General features: G+C 47.6%; 1 protein-coding gene across 1 annotated transcript in view; it reads right to left on the reverse strand.

The window, feature by feature from the left end:
• Positions 1 to 24,440, reverse strand: part of COL15A1 (collagen type XV alpha 1 chain) — a 97,072-nt gene that overhangs the window by 21,395 nt on the left and 51,237 nt on the right. Inside the window, exons 10-26 of the mRNA XM_006911589.3 lie at positions 23,025 to 23,162; positions 22,378 to 22,545; positions 19,459 to 19,551; positions 18,194 to 18,319; positions 17,586 to 17,648; positions 12,256 to 12,291; positions 11,705 to 11,845; positions 11,443 to 11,511; positions 10,628 to 10,663; positions 10,439 to 10,522; positions 8,853 to 8,918; positions 6,786 to 6,821; positions 5,426 to 5,488; positions 3,382 to 3,450; positions 3,236 to 3,271; positions 459 to 512; positions 299 to 358 (exon numbers count right to left, since the gene is read on the reverse strand). Coding sequence (XP_006911651.1) covers positions 299 to 358; positions 459 to 512; positions 3,236 to 3,271; positions 3,382 to 3,450; positions 5,426 to 5,488; positions 6,786 to 6,821; positions 8,853 to 8,918; positions 10,439 to 10,522; positions 10,628 to 10,663; positions 11,443 to 11,511; positions 11,705 to 11,845; positions 12,256 to 12,291; positions 17,586 to 17,648; positions 18,194 to 18,319; positions 19,459 to 19,551; positions 22,378 to 22,545; positions 23,025 to 23,162 — 1,338 coding nt within the window. The remainder of the gene's footprint in view (positions 1 to 298; positions 359 to 458; positions 513 to 3,235; positions 3,272 to 3,381; positions 3,451 to 5,425; positions 5,489 to 6,785; positions 6,822 to 8,852; positions 8,919 to 10,438; positions 10,523 to 10,627; positions 10,664 to 11,442; positions 11,512 to 11,704; positions 11,846 to 12,255; positions 12,292 to 17,585; positions 17,649 to 18,193; positions 18,320 to 19,458; positions 19,552 to 22,377; positions 22,546 to 23,024; positions 23,163 to 24,440) is intronic.

Raw genomic sequence — 24,440 nt, forward strand, 5'->3', positions numbered from 1 at the left:
CCTGGGATTTGAAACCAGACCTTCTGAGTACGCGCTGCCTCCACCCTCCCTCTGGGGTCTGGATGAGGAAGCTGATTCTCTGCTAAGGTGCTTTTGGTGGCAGGAACCCTCCTGAGAGTGAGCTGGGCTGGAGGACATTTGGAAATGTCAGGGCAGAAAGAAGAAAAACATTCCTGAACATTCTGTCCATAAGCATTGCTCACTGGACCCGGCACTCTCTCACCCCTCCTCTGGGCACTGGCCTTGGGGTTCCGTCCCCAGGGTGGTGTGAGATTGGAGCAGGGGTTGTGTCACTCACTGGCATCATGATTCCTCGATCTCCTTTGGTGCCCTTGAGGCCATTCAGTCCTGGGCGACCCTGAAACCCACAGAAGACGCCTTAGTAAACCCACTGTCCACCGGCCAGCCTGGCCCAAGTGTCCTTTCTCACATCCAGTCTCTGGAACACCGACACCTACAGGTCGTCCGGGGAGGCCAAATTCTCCTTTGTGTCCCGGTGGTCCTTTGGGCCCCTAGAGGCAAAACAAATACCAGATCATAAAAGAACAGAAACTCAAGGGCCAGGGAGATGGGGACACCCCACCTGTCTTCATGAGCAAGGGTGACGATGAACCATTGACAGGAGGAAGGAGGGCAGGGAGCAGCTATGAAGTAGTCACCTGCCTGGGTCCTTGTCTTCCGGTCTCTCTCTGCTCAGCTGGAACCACTTGCTCAACCCTGTCCCACCCCACACCCTCCTGCAGCCTCTACCCCATTCCAGACTCTGCCCCCAACTCTCCCAGTCAGTTAGGGTTAACAAAGGAACCCAGGTAGCTGGATGCTGGGCCAGTTTAGAACACGGACCTTTGCCCTAGGTCTTATGTCCCAGGACTCTCCATGCCCCCCATTGGAATAATGCAGCCCTGCCTCGCCCCACATGCCAGCCTGACCTGATAACCTGCTCTAGGATTTCGTTTCTGCCTTGCTCCTACCTGTCCCTGAGGACCAGAGTCTTGGCCTGGCACCTCGGTTCTCCAAATAAGTCCCTGGCCCCTGCACCCTATTCACTCCAGGGCTGGCTTTCTACATCCACATGCTTCTGGAGCCACTGCTCTGTTCCAGCATCCTGCAGGAACCCTTATACCTTTTGGCATCCAGGATGCGTACCATGCACTACCTCTCCCCAGAACAGGCTCTACCTCGTCTGCACCTTCCCACTCCTGTAGTTGGTCTCCCTGTCGTCCAGGGGAATGACTGGCTTAAGCCTGGGACCCTCCAAGTCCCTTCTTCTTGCTGCCATTAACATAGATAGCCATGCCCTGGAAAATGGCAAATAAAGACTGAATGGAAACAGGCTCTGTATGTAAAGCACCCAGACCACATTACTCTTAGAGAAAGAAAAGCCAGGAGAGGAGGAGTTAACAGGACATAGGACACTTGATGATATGTTCTAGTGCAGTGCTTCTAAAACATCAATATCCATAGGTGTTACCTGGGATCTTATCAAAATTCAGCTCCAGTAGGTCCTGGGTGGGACCTAAGCCTCTGCGTTTCTAACAAGCTCCCAGCTGATGTGGGTGACGCTGACCCATGGGCCATGAGTGACAAGGCTCTAGTGAATTTGCAAAGGAATTATAAGCTACACTAGTCACAAGGGCCATAGCTGGCCCACGTGGCACCTTTATGCACAGACTGGGCTGCAGTGGGAACAACCAGCACGGCTATCTGCAGCAGACTGTGGCCTCTGCTAACTACTGGTGTTTCCCACAGTACTGGATGTTAGTAAGTAGTTAACCAGTAGTTAACACAAGACTCTCCTGGTCTGCCTTAGTCCTCAGCTACCCATCTCCAGGACATGCTTTCTGCCTGACTCAAGGGACCGAAAGCCTCAGAAGGTCCTGTGAAGGATGCACCTTCGAGGACACATGTCTGTTACAACAATGTGAGGTCCTTTCTGCCCAAGCCCAAGATCCTGCTTCAACCAAACAAAACCTACAGGCAATTTTCCAGCCCAAAATGTTTCAGAAGAATGAAGGTGTTTATTGGAGGTAGTGGGGTAGTAGTGGGGAAAACCTGGATGCAGAATCTAACCTGCTAGGTTCGAATCCCTTTTGTGCCACACTTAAAAGCTTTGTGACAGTGAGCGAGTTACTCAACCTCTTTGATGTCAGTTTCTCAGTCCAGAAAATGGAGATTCAGATATTCACTCTTAGGGTGGTGAGGATGAAATGAGATGCTCTGAGTGAGATATCAGTTGTAGAACATCTACAACTGAATTTCCTTAGTTCTTTTGGGTGAAATAGATGACAGGGAAGTTTAGGGTTCATCCTGGGGAGAACTAGTAGCTTAAAAACTGTTCAGCGGTCCAAATGGGTTATAGATTCCTAGAGAAGTAAAGCAAGAAGGGTGCTATCACGTCATCTAGTACTAACTCAATGCCCTCACTTACAGATGGGAGAACGGAAGCCCAGAAAGAGAAGAGGCCTCACGGCAAATGAGCAGTGGACCCACTACCAGAATCCAAAAAGCCCAAAGAGACTTTCTGGGGTTCCTTTGAGGGGTTCCCTGGGCAGTGGCGACCTTTAGCTGGCAAGATCTGTGGTATAACCATGAGTGCTCATCCTGCTCTCCTTTCCTTCCCGAACACACAACTAAACCACGTTTCTGAGCCCTCCCCTGCCAAGGCATCTGAGTTCTGGCTACTAGGATGTGTTAGAAGTGATGTTCATCATCTTCCATGGTCTCTTCCACCTCCCCAATATGTTCTACCAGCTAGAAGATGCCAGTGTGGCCCTGAATCCACAAGATGGCAGAGCCACAGGTTGCAAGCATCCTGGGTCCCTGAGTCACTGCTTGGAGGGAAGATGCCCAACTAGGAAAAACCATAGTGGACTTTGCATGCAAGAGTGAGCACTATGCTGCTGAGCACTTCAGCATAGTGCTGAAGATTTTTATTGAATTGCAGTTAGCCTACCCTAACATACACACACACACACACACACACACACACACACGCACGCACTTTGCCACATCCTTTTTATTTTCACAACTGGGGAAGCTAACTGAAGATTTTATTGAATTGCAGTTAGCCTACCCTCACATACACACACACACACACACACACACACACACACGCACGCACTTTGCCACATCCTTTTTATTTTCACAACTGGGGAAGCTAAATCTAACTGAGCTAAAGTTTGATAAATTTTTTCAAACCCCAGTCCATACCCAGCCAAGAGATGCTCTGACTTACCATTGGTCCCGGGGTTCCATGCACTCCAGGTTCACCCTAAAACAGGGAGATACAGACTTGTCACTCAGAAGAACACTGTTTGGGGTAGAGACGAAGATGGGATGCTGAAGCAGATGTGTGCCTTTGGGGTCTGGTGACATAATTACCTTTTCTCCCCTCAGCCTTTCCAGGGGAATGTCCCCTGTCAGGATGGCACCAGGCTCTCCCTTCTCGCCCTGCAATTCAGAGAACCTTTCAGTGAAGTCAAGCATCCTCCTCACCATCTTATCCAGAGGCTCGCCAAGTCCTGTAGTCTTCACCCTGTCCCTCCAACCCCACTATGCCGACACGGCCTCTCCCTAGCGTACTGTGACAGCCTTCTAAGTGACTGAATGTTCTCTGGGCTATTCCCTCCACGTGCCATCCCTCCAAACTTTAGGATCCTGTGTAAAGTTGACCAGGCAGTTTCTCAGTGGTTGGGAAATGGGGGAGATGGGTAGACTAATGGCAGGGACACAGGATCCTACCCCAAATCCTGTCATCAGCAGAGCCACCTACTATCTTAGGCAGCTTCCAAGAAGATATGAGTTCAGAGAAAAGGCTGGGTAGAAGAATCTCCTATATCACTCTAAGGCTTTGGCCCCAAACTTCAATCCTGGGTAACTGAGCTGGATCACATTTTCCCCCGTAACAGGCTGGATGCAGCCAGAGCAGTGTTGCCAAAAGGAGCAGAGCAGCCTCTTCTCTCCGTCCCCCTAAGCCCACCCCTGATATTAGGATCTTACCACTCAGCTGATGAGGAAAAGCAGTCCTGAGCAGGCCAGCAGCAAAAAGAAGCAAGCACAAAAGCATTAGAGGCAGAGTGAGAGAAAGCACGTTTGCTGTGAGGGCCAAAGCAGAGCTGCCTGGGCGTCCATCCCAGTTTTCAAGGTGGCAAAGGATTAAGGTGGTGATGGCACGTAGGTCCCTCTAAATCCATCTGACCTCGCCAGAGAGGAAACAGAGTGTTTAAAGCAAGAGCCGCTCCTGCTTGACCAGGACCCCTCCCAAGCTAGAATTGCCCTGTCCGCATCCCATTCTGTCCCCATTCTGGCAGCGAAAAGCATCCCAAGACATCACCCTATGTGGCACCATACTTAGACCCCTTTGCCCAGCACACTCAACCGTCCACACCCTGGAACTGTGGTTCAGTAGATACTGGAGCCTCTCTCCTTGTTCCTGGGGCTAGTGTGGAATGGTGGGGGCTTAACACTCCCTAACGCTCCCTCCTCTTAGAGACACCCCACCCTCCTTGACTCCCCAAGGCAGTCACAGGGGTTGCTCCCACTACAGCAATGACCACTCTCTCTATTGGCTCTTTGCATATCTGTTGCACTTATCTTATTTCTATATCCCTAGTGCCTAGTACAGGAATCTGGCTGGCATGCCTTAGGGAATGGATATAAGATATAATCCGTCCATAAATGGATGGATGAATAAATGCATCCAATCCAGAGTCTTTGCGGTCTGTTTATAGATGTCACTTATCTATAAATCCCAACTGGGAAGTTAATTCTAACAGCACATGTGGAGGATAAAAAGGTCAGTTCAGTGCCCTAGGAGTTCCCAGGATGTGCTCTGCATACTAAATATATTTTTTCCAAAGATTCCGGACCAAAACTGCCTTTAATTATACATTCTTTGATCCAACAGATCGTTTGAGTGCCATTTGTGTGCTGTGCTCTGTGCTAAGTATTGGAGCTACAAAAAAGGAACCAGCTGAGGTCTGCCCTTAGGGAGAGCACACTCTCTCGGGGGTGCCCAACAGGCAGTTAAGCAAACATGGCACATGTGATAACAGCATTCAAGGGAGCATTGGTTGAGTCCTTTTTGGAAACTATGATGAAAATCAATTTCTCTACCCAAAACCCACCTTCACCCTGGAGGAACCTTGAAATTATAAAAGTTAACAGCTGAAGAGTAACTGTAATAGATAAGGAGTTTCTTCTGGGTAAGATGAAAATGTTCTGGAATTAGGTCGTGGTGATGGTTACACACCCCTGTGAACATACTAAAATTCAATGAATTCAGTAATTTAAAGGGGGTGGTGGATTTTATGGTATGTGAATTATATCTCAAAATTTCTAAAAAGTTAACAGCTACTTTTGGCCACTTTGAAATACTTAGTAAATTTTGGAGCCTGCCCCACCCAGAGACCTGGGCCTCTCTTACCTGTTCTCCTTTTAGCCCTGGAAATCCAGGCACACCAGTGTCCCCTTTGGGTCCTCTAGGGCCCTGGAAGGAATCATTGGAGAGTAGTTTTGGTGTTTATTAAGATTATAGTGCTTTGATCAAACAGAAGTAATTTTTTTTCAAACGATAGGAGAACAGAAAGTGCCGTTCCCCTGGTAGGTGTAAGTCATAAGTAGTTGTGATGTTTTCCTGATTTTAAGTGGTCTGGAAATTGTGGTCTGGTGGAGAGAAGACAGCACTGAGTGTTAGGAGGCCTGGAGGCCTCGTGCCTTTTTGAACTTTGTTTTCCTCCTATGGGCACTACGGAAACAGCCTGGTCCTGCTGCCTCTGCCTCCTCGTGGGTCCTCTAGGCCATTCTGCAACCCATCTCTACCCACCATTCACCTTCCATGACTCCCACCCCTGCTCTGGCTCCCCATTACCTATGGGATGGGATCCAAACATTCTAGCCTGACACCCAAACCCATCCCAGCCAGCCTAAGCACCTCATCTTTCTCTCTTCACCGCACCCCCAGGGGCGAGCCTTTGCCTTGACACTCTCTGCACTCCCCACTGCCTCTGCACTTCCGGCCGTGCTGTTCTCCCTGCAGATATGCCCATCCGCCCCTCTGCAAAGCCAATTTCTGCACATCCAGTCTGAGGTGGCTTCTTCTTAACTCCAACAGATGCCAAATATCTATGTGACAATGACTCACATAGCCAGACATCTGGCCCTCAAAGGCGTTTCGACACTATTGCTCTTTAGCTTTTCACAAGTTCCTGTCTCGTCTTCTGAGTTAAAGGGTGAGTTAGCCATTAGAGCTTTTTTCTACACAGAAATGCTCTTTCAGTTTCCATGCTGGAAACCCCATCGTGCGGTCCCCACAGACTATTTATTAATTATTGCACTTCTAGTCTGTGATTCTCCTCTCTCCAGTCTCCACTGCTACCATCCTCTTTCTTTACAAACATTATCTATTTGGACTATGGACTGTATCTACTTGAAATGTGTGATTGTTTTCATAGGAAGCCAGCCACTGGCTAACCGTGGGGGAGAAAGAGAGGAACAAGACCCAGCCCTCCACAAGGTGTTCACAGTGCGGTCAAGGAAAAAAGACAAGGGCACAAGTAACTGTTATTCGAGGCAAAAACAAAAGACAAACAAACAAACAGCACAGGTGAAAATAAAGCCCTACAGAGATAGGGTCACTCCAGGTGGGGGCCAATGAGGAAAGGTTACAGGAACAAGACGGGTGTTACAGCTTTATCATGCAGATGGAGGAGAAGGGCGTTCCCAGTGGAAGGAACAGAATGAGCACAGCCACGGTACAGAGGGAAGATGGTTACTGTGGTACTTACTGGAAATCCTGGCAGCCCAGGCATGCCCTCTGGGCCCTGTGACACAACAAAGACAAAGCAGGTGGTTTAGGAGCAGCATTTCCAGAGCCTCAGGGGCCCGCTGCCTCCCAGCACCTTCCACAGACTTAAGCATGTTCCCACACAGTGGGGCTCCCGATCCATTTTGCAGAAGATAATGCTGGGGCCCAGTAGGGGAAGGAACTGTGGAGTCACGCAGCTGGTGAGTGACAGAGCCAGAAACTGTGCACAGGCACCCAGAGCTCCTGTCCCCAGAGCCAGAACTCTCTGCATTCTGGGTGGCAGCCTCCTCCTCCGGGAAATCTCTCTGCTTCTGAAGTGTCTGAGAGTGCGATAAATGCAGCACTTGACCTTGACAAATAGTCTCAGAAAACAAGTTCCTAAACTCCAAGGAATGGGGCCAAAGGGTGTGCTGGGGTATTTGGGGGTGGAAGTGGGGCCATGTTGGTGAGACTCAGTTTTTTTTTTCCCTCAGTAGGAGCATGAATTTTAAAGGACCAGCATTTTAAAGGTCCTGGAACAGAGAGTTTGTGGTTCACTCCACATGGAGCCAAGATTTTTCTTCCTACCAGCCCAGATACCCACATACCTAGTAAAGATGTATGAGTTTGGCAGAATATATATACAGAGAGAGATAACTGGATGGCAACAAGTTTCTCAATATGCTGTATATTTAGTGGGGTGGCTGCGGGGACTTGAGTCTTCTCAGACAGGGAACTGCCTCCGAGTAGGACAGTCTTGATCCTCCATTAGGGATGAAGAGGCCCCTTGAGGGTCTAGATTTGCCGAAGAGGAGGACAGGGGTTGAGGAGGAAGGAGGATTCCGGGGTGGTGGTATGGCAACGCGGCAGACGCGGCCCAGGGACTCTGAGCGGCGATGCCGAATCTTCGATTTTAAGCTGACTGTGTTTTGCTTCAGTATCAACCCACTTAACACCCCAAATGTCCAACAGTTTTAGAAAATCCAAGGCCCTCTTTGAAATGACTTTTGCTTGTTAGCTGGTTTATATTAGGGTTTGATTATTGGGGCGCTTTGGATGATTTTAGTAGAAATCAAGGAAAGGGAGCTCCATTGGATGCGATATAGAAGAGGCAGCAAAATGACCCACCAACAGAGGTGACTGAGCAGGAGAAACCAGCTCTAGAGGAACCTCCCAGATATTTGTAGGCTTGGGAAAGGCACTGAATTTTCCCCAGGATGTGAATTGTGAGAGTTCAGGCCACCCTCACTGGGGACTGCAAGAGTGAGTAGCAACAGCAGATAGCTGGACTGCACAGCTATGAAGGCCAGAGGCTCCATGTCGGCTTACACAGAGTGCCAGTTTGCAAAGCATTTTCACATCCATCACCTCTTATAAGCTGCCCCAAGGCTGGTGAGGTGTTATCAGAGAAGAGGCTCAGAGGCTCAGCGGTGTGTAGCAGAGACAGGGCCGGAACCCCAAGGCTCCTAAGGCCGTAACTCTTCCCTCCTTCCCCAGCTGTCACCAGCAGGTGCTGGAAGATGCAATGGGGATTTATTGCACAGACTGTGAAAGGAAGCTTCCTTCCTCTTGGGTCCTGTTATGCCAAGGACGGACTCTGTGGACTTGCAGAAATAATGTGGCTTCTTTGTGTGTTCCTGATGTCTAAAATGGGGCTAGAAAGACCGAAGCAAGTCACGTTCCCTCCTTATGCGCCTGTTTCCCCATTAGCACAAAGACAGGTCTCTCTAGGCTCTTCTCGTTCTGTGAAATGAGATCAGGTAAATAAAAGTGGGCTAAAAGTGTTGCACAGACGTCAATTGGTTTGCTGCTTGTGATTCTCTGATTTCCATTACATATATTTCTGATGCACAGGACTGGAAGCTTCCACTGCATTGAATAAAACTTCCTGCATGATCAAATTAATGTGATAGCAACTTCTCAGAAATGCAAAGTTCTCTTTCCATTCTACTTTGATATAGTCTAGCTCTATGCTTCAGCAGCTAAAACGGTTCCAAACCAACCCAATTTAGTTTCAACAGGGGCATCTGGGAAGGAATCTCAATCTAGGGCAGCTGTAGATACACACCGGAGGCCCGGCGAGCTCAGGAATGTCTGAGAGATTCATGAATCCATGGGTGATGTTGATCAAAGACTAAAAAGAAGAAAATCAGACAATAAGACAAGGGTGGAATGTGTTCTACCATGTTCCTGGCAGTGAGGAACATGAAGTCACCCAGCATGGTAGAACCCAGGCAGACACTGATAACACCCTGAACCCATTGCCAAGACACCCATCCTTGCCACTGCTTATAAAACATCTCAGGGTTGCCTTATCACTTTCCTTTTTCAATTAATCTTAAAATTACACAATACATGAATGTCTTCTCTCTTTAAAAATTTTAAATAGTATGTACGATGTCGTCACCAGGACTTAAAGGCCGAAATCCATACACCTATAGAAAGCTTGTAGTGTTGTTGGTAAGTGTGTGTTTGTCCATACAGTTAATTTTAGTTTTTTAAACTTTTTTCTTTTTCAATTACAGTTGACATACAATATTATATTAGTTTTAGGTATACAACATAGTGATTAGACATTTATATAACTTACAAAGTGATCACCCTGATAAGTCTAGTACCCCTCTGATGCCGTACATAGTTATTATTGACTATATTCCCTATGCTGTATGTCCATGTAGTTATTTTCTATAAATGGCATCAGTCTATATGTCTTATTCTTTACCTTGCTTCTTTTCACTCAATCCTATGGCATAGAGATCTTTCCATGTGGAATTTTTGGGTATGGACATTTTTAGTTTTAACAGATTGCCAAAGAGCTGTCTAAAGGGGCTATACAATTTACACTTCCACCAAAGCATGTGAGATTATCTATTTCAACACATCCTTATCCACACTTCATATTTTTAATCATATATATATATTTTAATCATATATATACACACACTTATATATATATACACACATACATTTTTATATTCTATTTCTCTTTTTTCTAGTTATTTGGAACTTTTTGTCTTTCTATCATCTATCATATGACATTATTTCTCTCAGAAGGGCCAGTGTGATGTCCTAATATTAAGTGGACCACGATCTGGTCCCAGCTCACATCTGGGTCTTCTCTACACATTTACATCACTCTCCACCTACCCCCACGCTCCCTGTGCCTTGGACAAACCCATGTTGTTCCAATCTGTGCTTTGGCTCAAAATGTCCCTGCAACCTGAATTCTGGAAGTCCTGTTCTCCATGCTTACCTGGTAAAATCCCTCTCAGCTTTCAAATCTCTGCTCAAAGACACTTCCTCCAGAAAGTCTTCCTTGATTTCTCATATCCCAAAACATCTTTCTTCCCTTGTGCCCCGACTTATGTCCCTTTGCCTCTCTGTTATAGCTCTGTTACAGCCATTCTCCTGACTGCAAATGCTGTCACCCAGAGGAGAGTGCTCTGGAAGCACCCTGTGAGAGAACAGTGGTACTGGGGTAGAAAGACAGGTGGGGCATGCTGGCAGGTAGAACCTCAAACGCCAGATGCCGGCTCTGTGCCCCTTGCATGTATAACCAGCAGCCCCGAAGGCCCTGAAATTGTGGAGAATTTTCTCTCCCCTTTAGCAAAGGCAGAAAATGCATAGCCACATTCTGACCTGGATAATACTCACATTAGACAAGACCTTGAGGTGCCCTGGTGGCCCCCTGGGCCCAGGGGGTCCCACAATGCTGGCTCCATCCATCCCTCTGTCACCCTGGATTTAGGAGCGAGAGTGGAAAAACAATTCATTGCACATGGACAACGCTCCCAGAATCAGGCTGGACAGTCTTCCCAACCCAGCTCTGTTCTGTGACCTCACCTTGGGTCCTGGGTCTCCTTTTTCTCCTTTGGGACCCTGGCAAAACAAAGAAACAAGTAAGTATCCTCTGTTTTCTTTCTATTCATTTTGCTCACTCTCTATCTATCTTTAGATCTTGTCATCTCTTCATACATTCTTGCATGGATTTTCTCCCAGACAATAAGAGCAAAAGACGAAGAGCAAATTTCCCTTCCGAAGTCAGAAGGAATATTCCACAGAGAACAATGAGATCAGAGGCCCTCTCCCACCCAGCACAGGGTAAGTGTCCTCTTGACCTTGAATCTCAGAGCCCTCTGCACGAGGGGCATGGGAAGGTCTTCTAGTCAATCACGGAAGCCTATGAGCCTGTCTGCAAGGCTCTGCGCCTCCTGGATTGAGTGCTCAGTTCTGGGTCCCACTTGACAAAGATAATGAGATCCTAGAGACTGGTCCTCTGGAGAGCAAGTATCATAGCAGAAGATGGATAACACCTCTTCTTCGGGGGCTAGGTGCAGCAAGGAGGGGCACCAGTCAGGAGCATGGGGTTTTGAAAAGGGTCAAAGTTTCAGGATTGAATGGAGCAGCAAGGGAGCAATGAAGGAGAGGTGCTAGATGGTAAGGGACTGGACAGAGAGAGAGAAAAAAGTGATTTTCTAGTTTTCCCACATGCTGTTTTTGCAAATTTTCTGTGCTGTTCTTCAAAGAAACATGCTGTGAAGAGCATCTAGTCTCCCCATTGCATGACTGGGAGCTGGTGGCACAGAGAAGGTGAATTATTGCAGGTAGCAGAGCCGGGGTAGCACCCCACAAAATGAAGGTTTCACAAGTCAACCTACATTTGAAGCCATTGGTCCAGAGATTCTGGGTTCGTGCAGTAGCCTGATGCTTCCAGAGCCTTCGGTATCCTAGGGAAGGAAGAAGAATGAAAACTTTAAATCTAATTCCTGAGCACATCTATCTGCACCAGGTGTGGTTTTGGGAATCGGGGCTTGCTGGGAAACGGCACAGCCTCTGCCCTCGAACTGGCGTTCAGTTCGCTGATCTTTCCAGAGCCTTTTGGACACATTGTTCTTTAGCCACAGAAAGGGCGAAAAGTACCTCAAATCCAAGTCCCATTGTGCACCCAGGACCCGGAGGCCCAGGGGGTCCGGGAGGCCCTGGGGGTCCCATGATCCCAGGAGTGCCAACTTGTCCATTTTTCCCTGGGGGTCCTGGTGAGCCTCTGTTGCCGGGGTCACCCTGTAGGGAAGAGAACAGGCTGACTACCCAGCCCTGGATTCACTCACGGAAGGAACGACACCTGAGTCAGAAAATCATTCTTTGAGCTTAATTAGGTTGGTGAATTCTCTGATTTGTACTGCTCCGTGGTACAGGAACAGTTGTCTGGCTAATTGACGTTGCACATGGAGATAAGCCGAGGCACTCATTTGAGCACATTTGTGTGGAGGGGTGAGGAAGGAGAAAACATGGCAGGTTATCCGCTCCCCTCCGTCTCCAGCTGTTCTGCCTTCCCTGAGCAGTTCCTTTGGGATGTAGTTCTTTCTGCTCCATGACATTTATACATTCAACATTCCAGCCCAACAGTTCAATTATAGTAAATCCAGAGAAAGGGGAGGAAGGAAGAAAAAGCTATTTTTTTTTTCTTTTACCTTTTCACCCACTGAGCCATTAGGCCCTCTCGCTCCCTGAAAAACAAACAAACAAACAAAGACAGGTAAATTAATATATATCTAATAAGGTATGTTCGTAATAAAATGTAGAATTATGAATTCTTAAGTAACAGGATATCTACATGGGACTCTTTTTGTCTCAGTTTTGGCTGATATCTCAAAGCCGAGTACGTGACAATAGTGGTCAGTTGCTAGGCGCATCATGCTGAAAGCTGTGAAACCCATTTTTCAACCATTAGCTCATCACCTACCTCAAGAGTAAAAAGGAGAAGTTGAAAATCAACCATGGAGAGACTGTAGAGGAAGAATTCCCTTGGAGGGTTATTAGTACCAGGCAGTCCCTTCCCCATCCCTCCCGTGATGGATGTAAAGGGATGCTTCTCCTAACCTGATGCCAAAGGAAGGGGCTTCAAGAACTTGATATGTATTTACTAGACTTTTGGATATGTGGAGTGATGACTGACTTTTTTTTTTGGAAAAAATCTAAAGACCGAAAGGTGGCCGGAGTGGCCCCAGAATGGGGGTGTGTGTATTGCACGAAAACAGGGTGCATGTCCACCCTTGCATGTGGGCCACAGTATAGGTTCCCTAGGCGTCAGATATGGATCCCATGGAAAGGAGCCATTTGTGAGCTCTGAGCAGAGGGGAGGACCAACAGGGGCTGGTCATCAGAAGTGGTAAGCCACAGGAAATAGTCCTACATCAAGAAACTACAGTTGGGGGCCCCCAGCTGGAGACTCGCTGGAGAAACCTCAAAAACACCCACAAGAGAAGGAGCCAGCAACTGCACGGCCACGCAGAAGGCCGTAACACCTGATTATGACATATCTGTCATCTAAGCCTGTGCCCTTCCCCCTGTCCCAATTCCACAGAAATGACAGAGTGGATAGTTCCAAAAGAGTCACACTCAAAAATAAGATGGAGAGAAATGTTGAACCTGAATAAGATGGAGAGTGAAGAATGCCAAAGGAAAAACAGATGGGAAGCTGAAGCCAGAGGCTTCAGTCATGGAGAGAAACCAGAGCAGGAAAGTATCAGGCAAAGTGGTGGTGGAAGCCAGGAGCAGGGTGTGGCTTTGACCGGGAGACAGGCTGAATTTCTGGGGCAAGGCCCTGCCCATCTCCCCTCATCTCCTACTCCTACCGTTAGTAAAAGAACAATAAGAGTTGTTTACTGGGAGGTCCAGGGAAACCCCATACTCATAAGATCAGCTGTCGAGGTGCCTTCCTGATGGCACAACCTACTCCTCCCATCCCCTTCCCCAAACCTGGATATCCAAGAAGTAGCTACTGCCCAAAAAACACTTGCAAAAAACAGACCAAAGAGGGATTCCAATTTCAAAAGGAAACACACAAGCAAGAAACATCGCACACCTGAGGGAAGACAGCACGATGAAAGAGAGACAACGATGTCAGCAGTGAAATGTGTGTGAGGAAGTGCAGTTGAGGACACAATCCAATCAGGACTTTAAGCACACAATACATACTCTTGGGGAGAAAAGGGAAGCTATTACAGCCATGAAACAAGGACAAACTATTATGAAATAAGAACAGTGGTTGTGGCAAAGAATCAATTAGAGATCTTAGAAATAAAAATATATAACTATCAAAAGGAAGAACTCTATGGAAGAGCTGAATAACAGAAGAGACACACCTGAAGAGAGAATTACAGAAAAAAACCAGGCTACAGACACACTGTGTGTGAAGAGACGGTATTTGGGCCCACTCCACTGGCTCACAGATTTGGTGGCTACCAGTTTGGAATTTCAGCAGATCGGCTTGGGGATGGAAGAGCTCACCTTAATGGAATTTACATGAAGAGTTGGAGTGTAAAGTGGGAGCCCCAATTAAAACGGTCAGCAAAGAACCCATACTTCTGAAATGGTGATGGTAGAGCTATACTTCATTCCTCAGTGAGAGAATTGTGTAGGGAGGCCAGTACCATCTTGGAATTTCAACCAGCCCCGCTGCAAGCCTGGCTGTGATGATGAAGTATGGAGAAATCGGTTATATAACAGAAACACTGTGAAGGAATCAGGAGCAGGAAAAAGTGCTGCATGTTGCAAAATCATGGTTTGGAATTCATTAGAAATTTTGGCTCATTATGGTAACTAGATTTGCTAAGGATATCATTAGACTTCATCATACAGGACCATCAAAAAGCTAACAAATGCGTGGATACTTTTCCCGTTGTGGTCTCTGAGACTGCACGACTTACTGAGTGTGGATGCCTACTGGTTTTGCTCATGGTGTTTGTTATACTAATAACTTCACTGTGTTATCATTACAACTGACTAGTTTATTTGGTTTTATTGGGGCCTATAATCCAGATTTTGAACTAAACCTATCTGATGGTGAAAGAAGATATAAAAATAGGAAATCAGGCCAGTACTGGAATGTTTAATTGAAGCAAGTTGTTATAAGCTTTAAACCCGTTACCAGATTCCAGTTAAGAGCGGCTCCTGGCTCAGGTTCTGAAGTAATAAGGACTCTCTGTTCTTTATTACACAAGATTTAGAGATTGCTCAAAGCCAAGTTGGGATTACCTGGAGAATGGGAAGATGATGATGATTTATCTGCATTGCTCTTACATCTCATGGAAAAGAAAGAAGCTGGTTTTGCAATGCAAACAATGACATTTTGGTAGCTTGGTGAGATTACTTAAAGCCTGTTAGTTACTAGCTTACCATTCCTCAGCAATTCTAAGCACTGAAAAAAATGTCAAAACACAAACTCTTTTCTACCTGGATGTCCTGACATCTTTTGAGTCCGAAGAAGACAAAGAATGATTTGGATTGTAAAAGAAGGAAAAGAATGATCACTGTAAATCCTAGACATGTGATGAAGAACTGGGTGGCGGAATCTGCAGTGCAAAAAGCAGGAAGGAATTTCCCAGAGTTCCATCTCCAGCAAGTTCTTCAGCATCCTTTCCAGAGGCATGCTGTAGCTGTGAAAACAGGCTCCTCCTCGCCTATTCCATCATGAGCTGAAGATCTCAGAGTTAGCTGCTCATCTTAATTTGAGGAAAATAAATTAAGGAATATTTTTATCATGGAAACGCAACGTACAATAACCTGTTTGATAAATTCTTAACGACCATCATTTTGGTGACAATCCCACATTTGAAAACTATGATTATATGTAACAATATTTTTTTTTCCAGCCAAATAAACTGGACCTTATCCATTGTCGAAAAACCCACTTTAGACAACTTCCTACACTGATGTAAGTGCCCTGCAAATGAGAAGAGAGGCTGATTTCCTTGCAGTATGAAGGAAGATCTCCCTACAAGTATCTATGCAACTGTGGCAGGCACTGCCTGGGCAGGAAATGAGTCCCTTGTGACCGGAGGTATGCGAGCAGAAGAACAGAAAATGTGGAGGGGAGTCAGGATCAAGTGTATCATTGTATCTTCTTTGTGTTATGTTTTGGGGATTGTTCCTTTTCTTGAGCATGTTTTTATGATTTATCTAGACAAGACTCTTTGGTTTACTTTTTTATTTTTATTTTTTTAAGGCAAATGGCATGTGCAAGTTTCCCCTTGAGCAAGGTTCCTTCTAGAGTCTGCTTCTGCTTTTACTTGACCAGAAAGTATCACACACACACAATGCAATGAATTAGGACTCACAGCAAATTTCAAGGGGAAAAATGTGATTTATCTCCAGCGATTATTCTGGGTAATCCTGACGTTCTGAGCAGCTTCAGACTGTGCCTGCTCGGGTGTCTGTCTGCGGATATGGGTGTATTTTTAAGTGCCAGACGAGTGTGGGAGGGGTTTGTGGGGGCGAGAGGGGGAGAAGCTGGTAAGGAGAACAGGGAAGATGAGGGTAGGTCTGTGATGTTTCCTGTAAAATTTAATTTCTTATGAAATATTTGGTACATGTAAAATGAGTTCTATAAAGCTTGACAACTGTTTATTCTTTTTCTGAGAAATGAGCTTTCCCTGAAAATCCAGTTACTGTTTCGATTAAAATAAACACGATTTGAAAGCTGACAGAAATTGGAAATTCAGTTCAGTGAGAACGGTGGCATCTAGGAAGTTTCTACGACTTATCCAGGTGGGGTACACAGAAGGCCCCTGCTCCCCACCCCAGTGGGGTGGGCCCCTCCCTCTGAACCCAGTGAAATTCATGAGTGTATCACTGGGAGGCCAATCTTACCTTTATTGCCCCATTTTGCTGGGACATGGCTTATCTCATCAACCAGGCTGGGAACACTGTAGGGGCAAGGTCCCCACCCCTCACAGCACCACTAGGGGCTTACAGACAGGAGACAAGAGAGGCTTGCAGAAAAAATGAAGAGAGTGAAGGCATGCGAGACTCTGGGAGTGGAAGATTAACATGGCACCCGAAAGAAGTTGCTTTCATTTATCAAAGGCTAACAGAGGAGTGTGCTAGGTTCTAAGGATACACAGACAGTACTGGTACACTGTGTTGGTCAGGGTGGGAGTGGAGAGCAGACAGGTAAGCCGACAGCTTTAGTGTCATTGGTTATGCTGTGTCCCAGCAGAATAAATACTATGCTAATGTGGAGGAAGGAGGAGTGCTTTCTGTTCATAAGGAGTCTGGGAGAGCTTCCCAGAGGATATATCTGAAAGGAGCCTTGGAGAATGAGAAAAGGGAAAGACATCTGAGCAGAGAGAAAACCAGGTGCCAAGGCCAGGAGGCTGTGGAGGAAGAGCATGCCCAGAGCATTTCAGCCGAGCTGGCAGACCTGGAGGCCATGCGAGGGCCCAGGGGTAGGAAGAGCTAGTAAAGCAGGTCAGGAAGGGCCTTGAGGGTCTGTGCATAGTTAGGGTTCTGTCCTGCAGGCAGTGGGGCGATGCTGGTATTGTCTCTGAGAAGAGGGAAGCGACTTATGAGAGCCTCCTGCAGAAAGTGGACTAGGCAAGTGGGTGGAGGCTGGGGCACCAGTGAGGAGCCCGATGCCGCAGTGAGAGTAAGGAAAAACGAATGTCAGAGCAGGTGGACAGAGAGCTGAGAGATGTGGACATCAGACTGGCCAGTCTTGGCAACAGACAGATCGTGGCAAGAAAGGGAGAGAAAGGGGGAGTTAGAGAAGACTCTGCTTTGGGGTCCCAGGTGACTGGATAGAAGGCGGCACCATTCACTGAAGCTGGGGACTTGCAGGAGTGGGCGGAGAAGATGCTGAGTTCAGGTTTGGGCATAAAGACTCCTAGGATGGGGACATCCAGCGGAGAGGACCAGGAGGGGGTTAGAGAGGGCCAGTCACAGAAGAGACAAGGTCAGGTTTAGAGGTCAGAGAGGCAATGTGCTCCCCCGTATTGGAACCCTCCCACCTTCTTTGTACCTTCTCTCCTTTCATCCCAGGAAGGCCAGAGGCTCCATCAAGTCCAGGCTGTCCCTCTGGGCCCTGGGGAACAACCGTGACAATCAGCCCACAACATCCTTAATAAGAATCAAATACAAACCCTCCCTAGAAATGGACACCAGGACTGGGAGGACCCAGCAGGTGAGGCTGGTGGGTCCAGGACCTTGTGCCAGGTCCATGGCACAGCTTGGCCTCTGCTGGCTGAGCATCTGTGGATGAGTACCTTTTGCTCTCTGGATTGAGTTTTCTCTTCTGTGGGGGAGTCAGGGGCAAGGTTGGACTAGATGGTCTCCAAGGGGCTCCCACCCCACGCCTAGCATTGATGCCCTGTGATTCTAAGATTCCACATGAGTCTGCTTTTCCTATGCTGACTAAGATAAAGCAGCAAACGATGTGTAGGATGATGTTTTTCTTGGCTGCTGCTTCTCAACAATGACTTGGCTGAAGATTTTTGTTTACAAATGTTAGCTTGCTGCTCGCTCTCCGCCATGAGCTTGGACAGTGCTGGGGTCTCCAGCCTGCACGTTCCTCCCTGGCTAGAGAAAACCCCATGGCCACAGAGAGAAGCGATGACTTCAGTGGCTCACCGGGGGCCCAGGTTCACCCGCAGCTCCATCCTCTCCAGGAGATCCAGGGGGTCCCGGGGAAACGTCAGTTCCTGGTTTTCCTGGAATCCCCGGTAAGCCAGGTGGGCCTGGGGGGCCTGGGGGACCCTAAGAAAACAGATAGTCTATTAAGAAACAACGAGGAAGAAGATAAATATATACTGAACATGTATGTTTCATCCGTTCTCTCTGTTGCTTACAACAACCCTACAAGTAGAGACTAGTGTTCCCACTTAGCAGATGGGGAAACTGAGGCTCAGTGAGATGACGTGACTTGCCGAAGGCGTCACACACACACAGCTAATTAGTAGAAGAGCTGGGATTTGAATGCAGGTCTTTCTGAGCCCATTAGAGCATGTTTTCTCCCTAGATGTAGGTATACAATAAAATCCAATTTGTTAGAATTCTCAGAGATGCTCTGGTTAATTCAGTTTTCTGATTAATTACAGGTCAGTCAAAAAATGCCTGTCGTGTTAACCCCCATTGTTAAAAAAAGCTTCCTGCAATGTGCTAGTAGTCTCTTTAGCCTCTGGTAGTGAATCCTAAACCCTCCCAACCCTGTCGTGATGAGTGGGCAGAGGGGCAGCCTTCTACGTGAGGATTCAGCACAGGGGCTCAGAAGAAGGGCTGGAGATGAGGGCGGGGGCTGGGGACAGAGGTACCAGCGGCAGCTGGAGAAGGGAGGTGTTCCATGGGGGCAACTCAGAGACAGACCAGTGGGGGCTCAGCCTTGGGCAGGAAGTCAGAGAAGCGAGAGGCAGCAGTAGGAGAAGTGGTGTAGAGAGGCGTGGAGGGGGTTGCCTCAGGGCAAGGAGGATTTAACGAAAGGTCTAGAAACCACAGTGTGAAATGCTATCTAGAGAAAAGGCCAGCAGGTCTCTGTAACAGGTAAAGGGGTGTTGGGGGGCAGAAGCCAGTTCACAGAGGTGAAGGTCATGAACTTGAACACACCTGATGGAGAAGGCTGCCAGGGAAAGGAGGCAAGTGGCGAAGTGAAGGTCCTGAATATAAATTTAGGCTCCAACTCATTTAAAATAAACCAAAACTGATGGATGTGGAAAACATATACAAAAATATATAAATGTAGAAGGAAAAGTATAATGAACTCCCAGAAGCCCACCATCAGCCTCAACAGTCACTGACGGTGGCCAGTCTGGTTTCATCTGGTGTCCGCCTGCGAGTCCGTCCCTCCCGGATTGTCGCGAAGGTCATCCCAGGCACCAGGCCTTTTAATCCTTCACACTCACTCTCAACAGCTCCTCACTGCGCACCAGGTCACCAGAGCCAGAGCCGACGTCCGATCCCCAGTCCAGACCGGAGCCCTCAGCCTCCGCTCCCACCTGCAGGGAAGAAATTCCCAAAACTTGGTTTCAGCTGCCATTCCCCAAGGACAGCCATGTCACTGGATGTTTTCCCGTACTCCATAGCTCTATTAACTCCTGCTGCCACCTTTCCTTCTGGCCCCTCCTCCCACTCTCCTCTACGGCTGCCCTCCTGCCTCGCCACTTCCCAGCTGTGCAGCAGACACGCAGCCCATCCTCAAACACACTACACACTTCCACATCTTCTCTTCAGCCTCCTTTCCTATCTTGCCAATTTCCACTCATTTTTCAAGGCCCAGGTCCATGGTCACCTCCTTTTGAAGTCCTCCTCCCCGCCCCATTCTCAGACAAAATTCACTTCTTCTTCTGTGTTCCCGGCAGTTTCTCTTAGGTCTCAATTTGGTGTCAAGACCACCTGACTTGAAGCTCATGTGTGTGTGTCTGTCTGCCCCTCTAGACTAGGACCCCTCCAGGACTGGCCCAATCCTGACACACCTCTGAGTGCCCAGGTCCAGCACAAGAAGGCATACTTGTCGAATGCCATCAATCCCTCCAAAGAACAAAAGAGAATTTCCAAAACATCCTTTTAGTATCTACCTAATATCTAGCCACTGCTGTGTCATCTGTACCCAGCTGATAATAGGCTCTTGATAATTGTTTGCCACACAGCTAGTGGGAAGACCTTAGAAATGGGATGACCTCATTTGGACCACTGCAGGATTTGCTGATCAACTTCTGGGTCATGTCTGAAGATGGGTGGTTATGGACAGTGCAGAAAACAAAAGTAGAAAGTCCAGACACTAAGACTCTTACCCCCTGCTCGACTCCTGGGATCTGTGTGACCTTGAGCAAACCCGTAACCCTCTCTGGGCCTCATCCACAAAAAATTCTATATACTGAATTTATTGAGCATGTACAATGTGCTAGGTAAAATTTTCCATGTATTAACTCATTTGATCCTGAGAGGTAGGTATGATGATACTCATTTTATTCACGAGCAGACAGGGAGAGACGAAGAATTTTGTCCCAGTTATGTGGGATGCCCCTTTCACCCACCGCCTTGGGTGACTGAGATTTAAAATGATCGTAAAGACATTCCAGAGTGGATGGATGCTCTCTCGACTGTCCTTATTGTACTTTTAAACCATTTGCTCGGGAATCAGGACATCCATTTCCATTCATCTCAGACTCTCAACACTCGGGGGTTATCTGTCCTCATCAGTTACGTGCCAGGATGAAGTAGTGTGTGTTCATTTCTCCCTTTCTCCTTTCTCTCTCACCCCCACAGTACCAATCCCTGCACTTGCACACCTCTTTTCTTAGAGCTGTTTAAAAATCCCATTGTAAAACTCGTCGGGGGATAGTGGAAACACCAACATGTGTTAGGAAACTAACCACCCTCAAAGTTCTATCACTTTGAGGCAACAACTGCTAACATTTAGGGAGGGTATTTCATTCCGGGGTTTTTGCATGTGTCTATTTGTAAAATAGTAAAGACCGCACAAAATGCTCAAGTTTATCACCAGCTTTTTCCACTTAACACTGTATGGTATTTCCCCCTATCATTAAGTATAATGTTGATAGCTACCTATGTTCCATTATTTGGATATACTTTAATTCAATTAATCTCCTAATTGCCTAGTTAAACCGTGTTCAATTTTTTTTCTATTATGGATGAAACAGATTAAAATATTTGTACGCAAAGCCTTTTTACATATCAGATGATCTCCTGGAGGATGGATGACTAGAACAGAAGTTTCTGGGATGTTAGTATGTATCGACACAAAACTTCCCAGTAAAGCCATGGACACCACACCAGCATAGCTGGTCACACCACCTCCCATCGAGCGCCTGCTTCTCAAAGCAGAAAACACAAAGGGTCTAAGGTCAACTGACCCAGTGTCTTCAACAAATCAATGGCGAAAAGAGAAAAGAAGGTGGGACACAACCATAGATTAAAAGAGACCAAGAGACACACCAATCAAATGCAACGTGTAGACCTTGTTTGGGTTCAGATTTAAACAAATGTTAGTAAAAAGATGTTTCTTAAACTATGGTATTAGATAATAGGAAAGAACCATTGATAATCTGTTACATGGATAATGATATCGTGGCTAAAAAAAAAGATCCCAGATCAACCACCTATTTGCAATATTAAAGAATTTACGAGTTAAATGATAATAATGTTTGAGATTTGTTTCAAAATACTCCAGCCCACCCCTCTGCTCTGCTCCCAAAAGGTGGTGGTAGGTGGTGGAACAGATAAAGCACGATCAGTATAATGACTTGACGTCCCAGCCACCCTCTTTTGCAGACAGAAAATGAGGCCCAAAGAAAAAAAAGGATTTGTGTGAGGCTGCACAGGTGCAGCCCAGGATCACAGAAACTTGCTTTGGAGGGGACTTGAAGATCACCCCCAACCACCTCTGATGCTTCCATTCCCTCTGCAATTCCTGCCGAGTCTCACAGGCAGGATCACCCCCAACCACCTCTGATGCTTCCATTCCCTCTGCAATTCCTGCCGAGTCTCACAGCAATCTCCTGACATTTGAGACAGGCCTTTGTATCTTTGGTCAGCTCTGCCCGGCAAAAAGTTCTCATCGCAATTTAAGGGCCATTTCAGACATGAAGCCAGGTGCCCTAGATTTTTACCCCTTGCTTTTTTTTTTCCAAGCCGCAGCTTCCTTGTGTCTTCCCAGCCTGGAGGCCCTTCAAATGCCCAAATTGGGTATGTTGCAAACCAAAATGAAAGCCCACCCCTGAGAAAGCCAGGAACAGGCCCATCCCAGGACTTGAGCCTTTCTTTCCCTCTTCTGCAAGACTGGCCAAATCAAACCTTCACACCTCTGCACCACTTAGCGGAGTGATGGGAATGACAGTTCCTTCAGGAGCCACTGTGGGTACAAGGAGTGGGGGTCCATCAGGGGGAGTGCTGCCCAATTCCTCTGCCCCAGATATGGTAAGAGGCTCCTCTGTTGTGGCTGCTGCTAAGTCTTCTTCATCGCCAGAACCCTGCAAGCAAAACCAACACAAGGCATCACGTCACCTCGCCCATGATGCAATGTACACAGAGCTGCCTGCCAGTGAGTTTTGGTGACTATCATTTCTATGGCACTAGCCCAATTTCAAAAAACACTTTCTTACCTACAACTGTCATTACCCCCAACACGTTCACAGAAACACAGACTCTCAACCCGCTTCTGAAATACGCATCTCCTCTAAGCCCCTCTCCCTAGTAATGGAGTGCTCAGTACCCCTCCCCCTTATGACTTTGGACCATTCTCTCTGAGAAAGTTCTCCTTGGACAAAGCTAAGAAATAGCAGGGTCAGGACAAAAACCCGTTTCCTTGACCCCTCTGTCATGCTCTCTCCATTGCATCCTGCCTCCCTGCAGTTGGTAACCTCCACAAGCTGAATGCATCTCTGTCTCTGGGAAAGCCAGCACACTGACTTCTCTGCTCCCCTGTGAGAGACTACTGGGAGACACTTACAAAAGTGACTGCTTGCCCAGGGGCCGCCGTGGGCGTAAGGGGAGCCTGGCCGTCAGTGGCCTCCTCTTCCTTGAAAGTGCTGAGGGACACTTCCATAGCAGCTGCCGCTGTCGTCAAACTTCCTTCACTGACTGGACCCTAAAACAAAGTTGGCGTGAGGGACCGTGCCACTTCGTCCACACCCCTGGTCAGTGGGTTTGTGACGGTGGGGAGGAAACTTCTGGGGCCATCAGATAACGGGCATGGCCATAGTTCCCCTTCCTTTGCTCAGCTAAGACCTCTCAGGTCATCTCCTTCATCCCCCGGGGTCCCCACCAGGCACCTCAGCCTGTGCATCTTCAGTAACTGGGTGCTCGCCACTTCCGCAGGCGGCCTTTCTGCTTCCAGACAGCTCTGCTAGTTAAGTTCTAGTTTCTATGGAGTCGAGACTTGGTTGAACTGGGATCTGGTGCCTAGTTTTCTCACCCTGTGACAAGGGCTTTGCCTTTAAAGAAGTAGGGGCAGGAGAGAAATGAAGGTCGAGGCATGAGAGATGAAAACGAAAGGAGAAGAAGGAAAAGAAAATGGTGCTGACCACTTGGTTAATTACAACAATCTATGTAACTGCCCAGGGGCCTGGAGAGCTGTCAACTGATCAGAGTGTACCCTGTCCACTGCGAAGGTTCACTGGACGGACACCAGACCAGAGGTGAAAGGCTGGGAGCAAATGTGTGGAGTGATCTCAAAGGCCAGTGCTGTTGATATGTGACAGTCTGATGACCTTCTTCCAGGCATTCACTCAGCAAATATCCATTGATTCGCCATTTGCAGGGATGAAGATATTTCAACAAACAAGATGTATATAATCCCTGCCTCACAGAGCTTACAGTCTGGGAGGAAGGCAGAAATGAACTATTTGTCAAGTTTGCTATTAATTACAGTTATGATGAGGGCTTCCAAGGAGAAGTTGGGGGGACCATGAAGGTGTCTGCGGGGAGGTGTCCCCGTCTGGGCTGGCACCTCCTAGACAAAGTGGAGTTTGAGCTGAATTCCGAAGGGTAAGCAGGAACTAAGGAGAGCAGGAGGGAGGTAAAGGTTCTAGGCAGAGAGGAGAGAGTATGGGAAGATTCTGAGGCAAGAAAGGTTAGAAGGTCAGAAGGAAAGGAAAGAAGGTGAGTGAGATTGGAGCGCAAGAGCCAGGAAGAGGTTCCCAAGACACGGTCAGCGCAGCGGGCCGAGCCAGACCCTGGGAGCCTTGAAGGCCAGGTGCGGGAGCGGGGTCTGCAGGAGGGCCACCCCCCACCAGGAGGCATCGAGGGAGAGGATGGAGGTGGCCAGGCAGGGGCCTCAGCCATCGCCTGGGCTGGGAACTTGGTGGCTCAGTCCAGGGGGGCTGGCACTGGAGAAGGTTACAAGGGGCTGGGTCCACCATGTGCT

The sequence above is a fragment of the Pteropus alecto genome, unplaced genomic scaffold, assembly GCF_000325575.1.
Source record: "Pteropus alecto unplaced genomic scaffold, ASM32557v1 scaffold114, whole genome shotgun sequence".
NCBI lineage: Eukaryota > Metazoa > Chordata > Mammalia > Chiroptera > Pteropodidae > Pteropus > Pteropus alecto.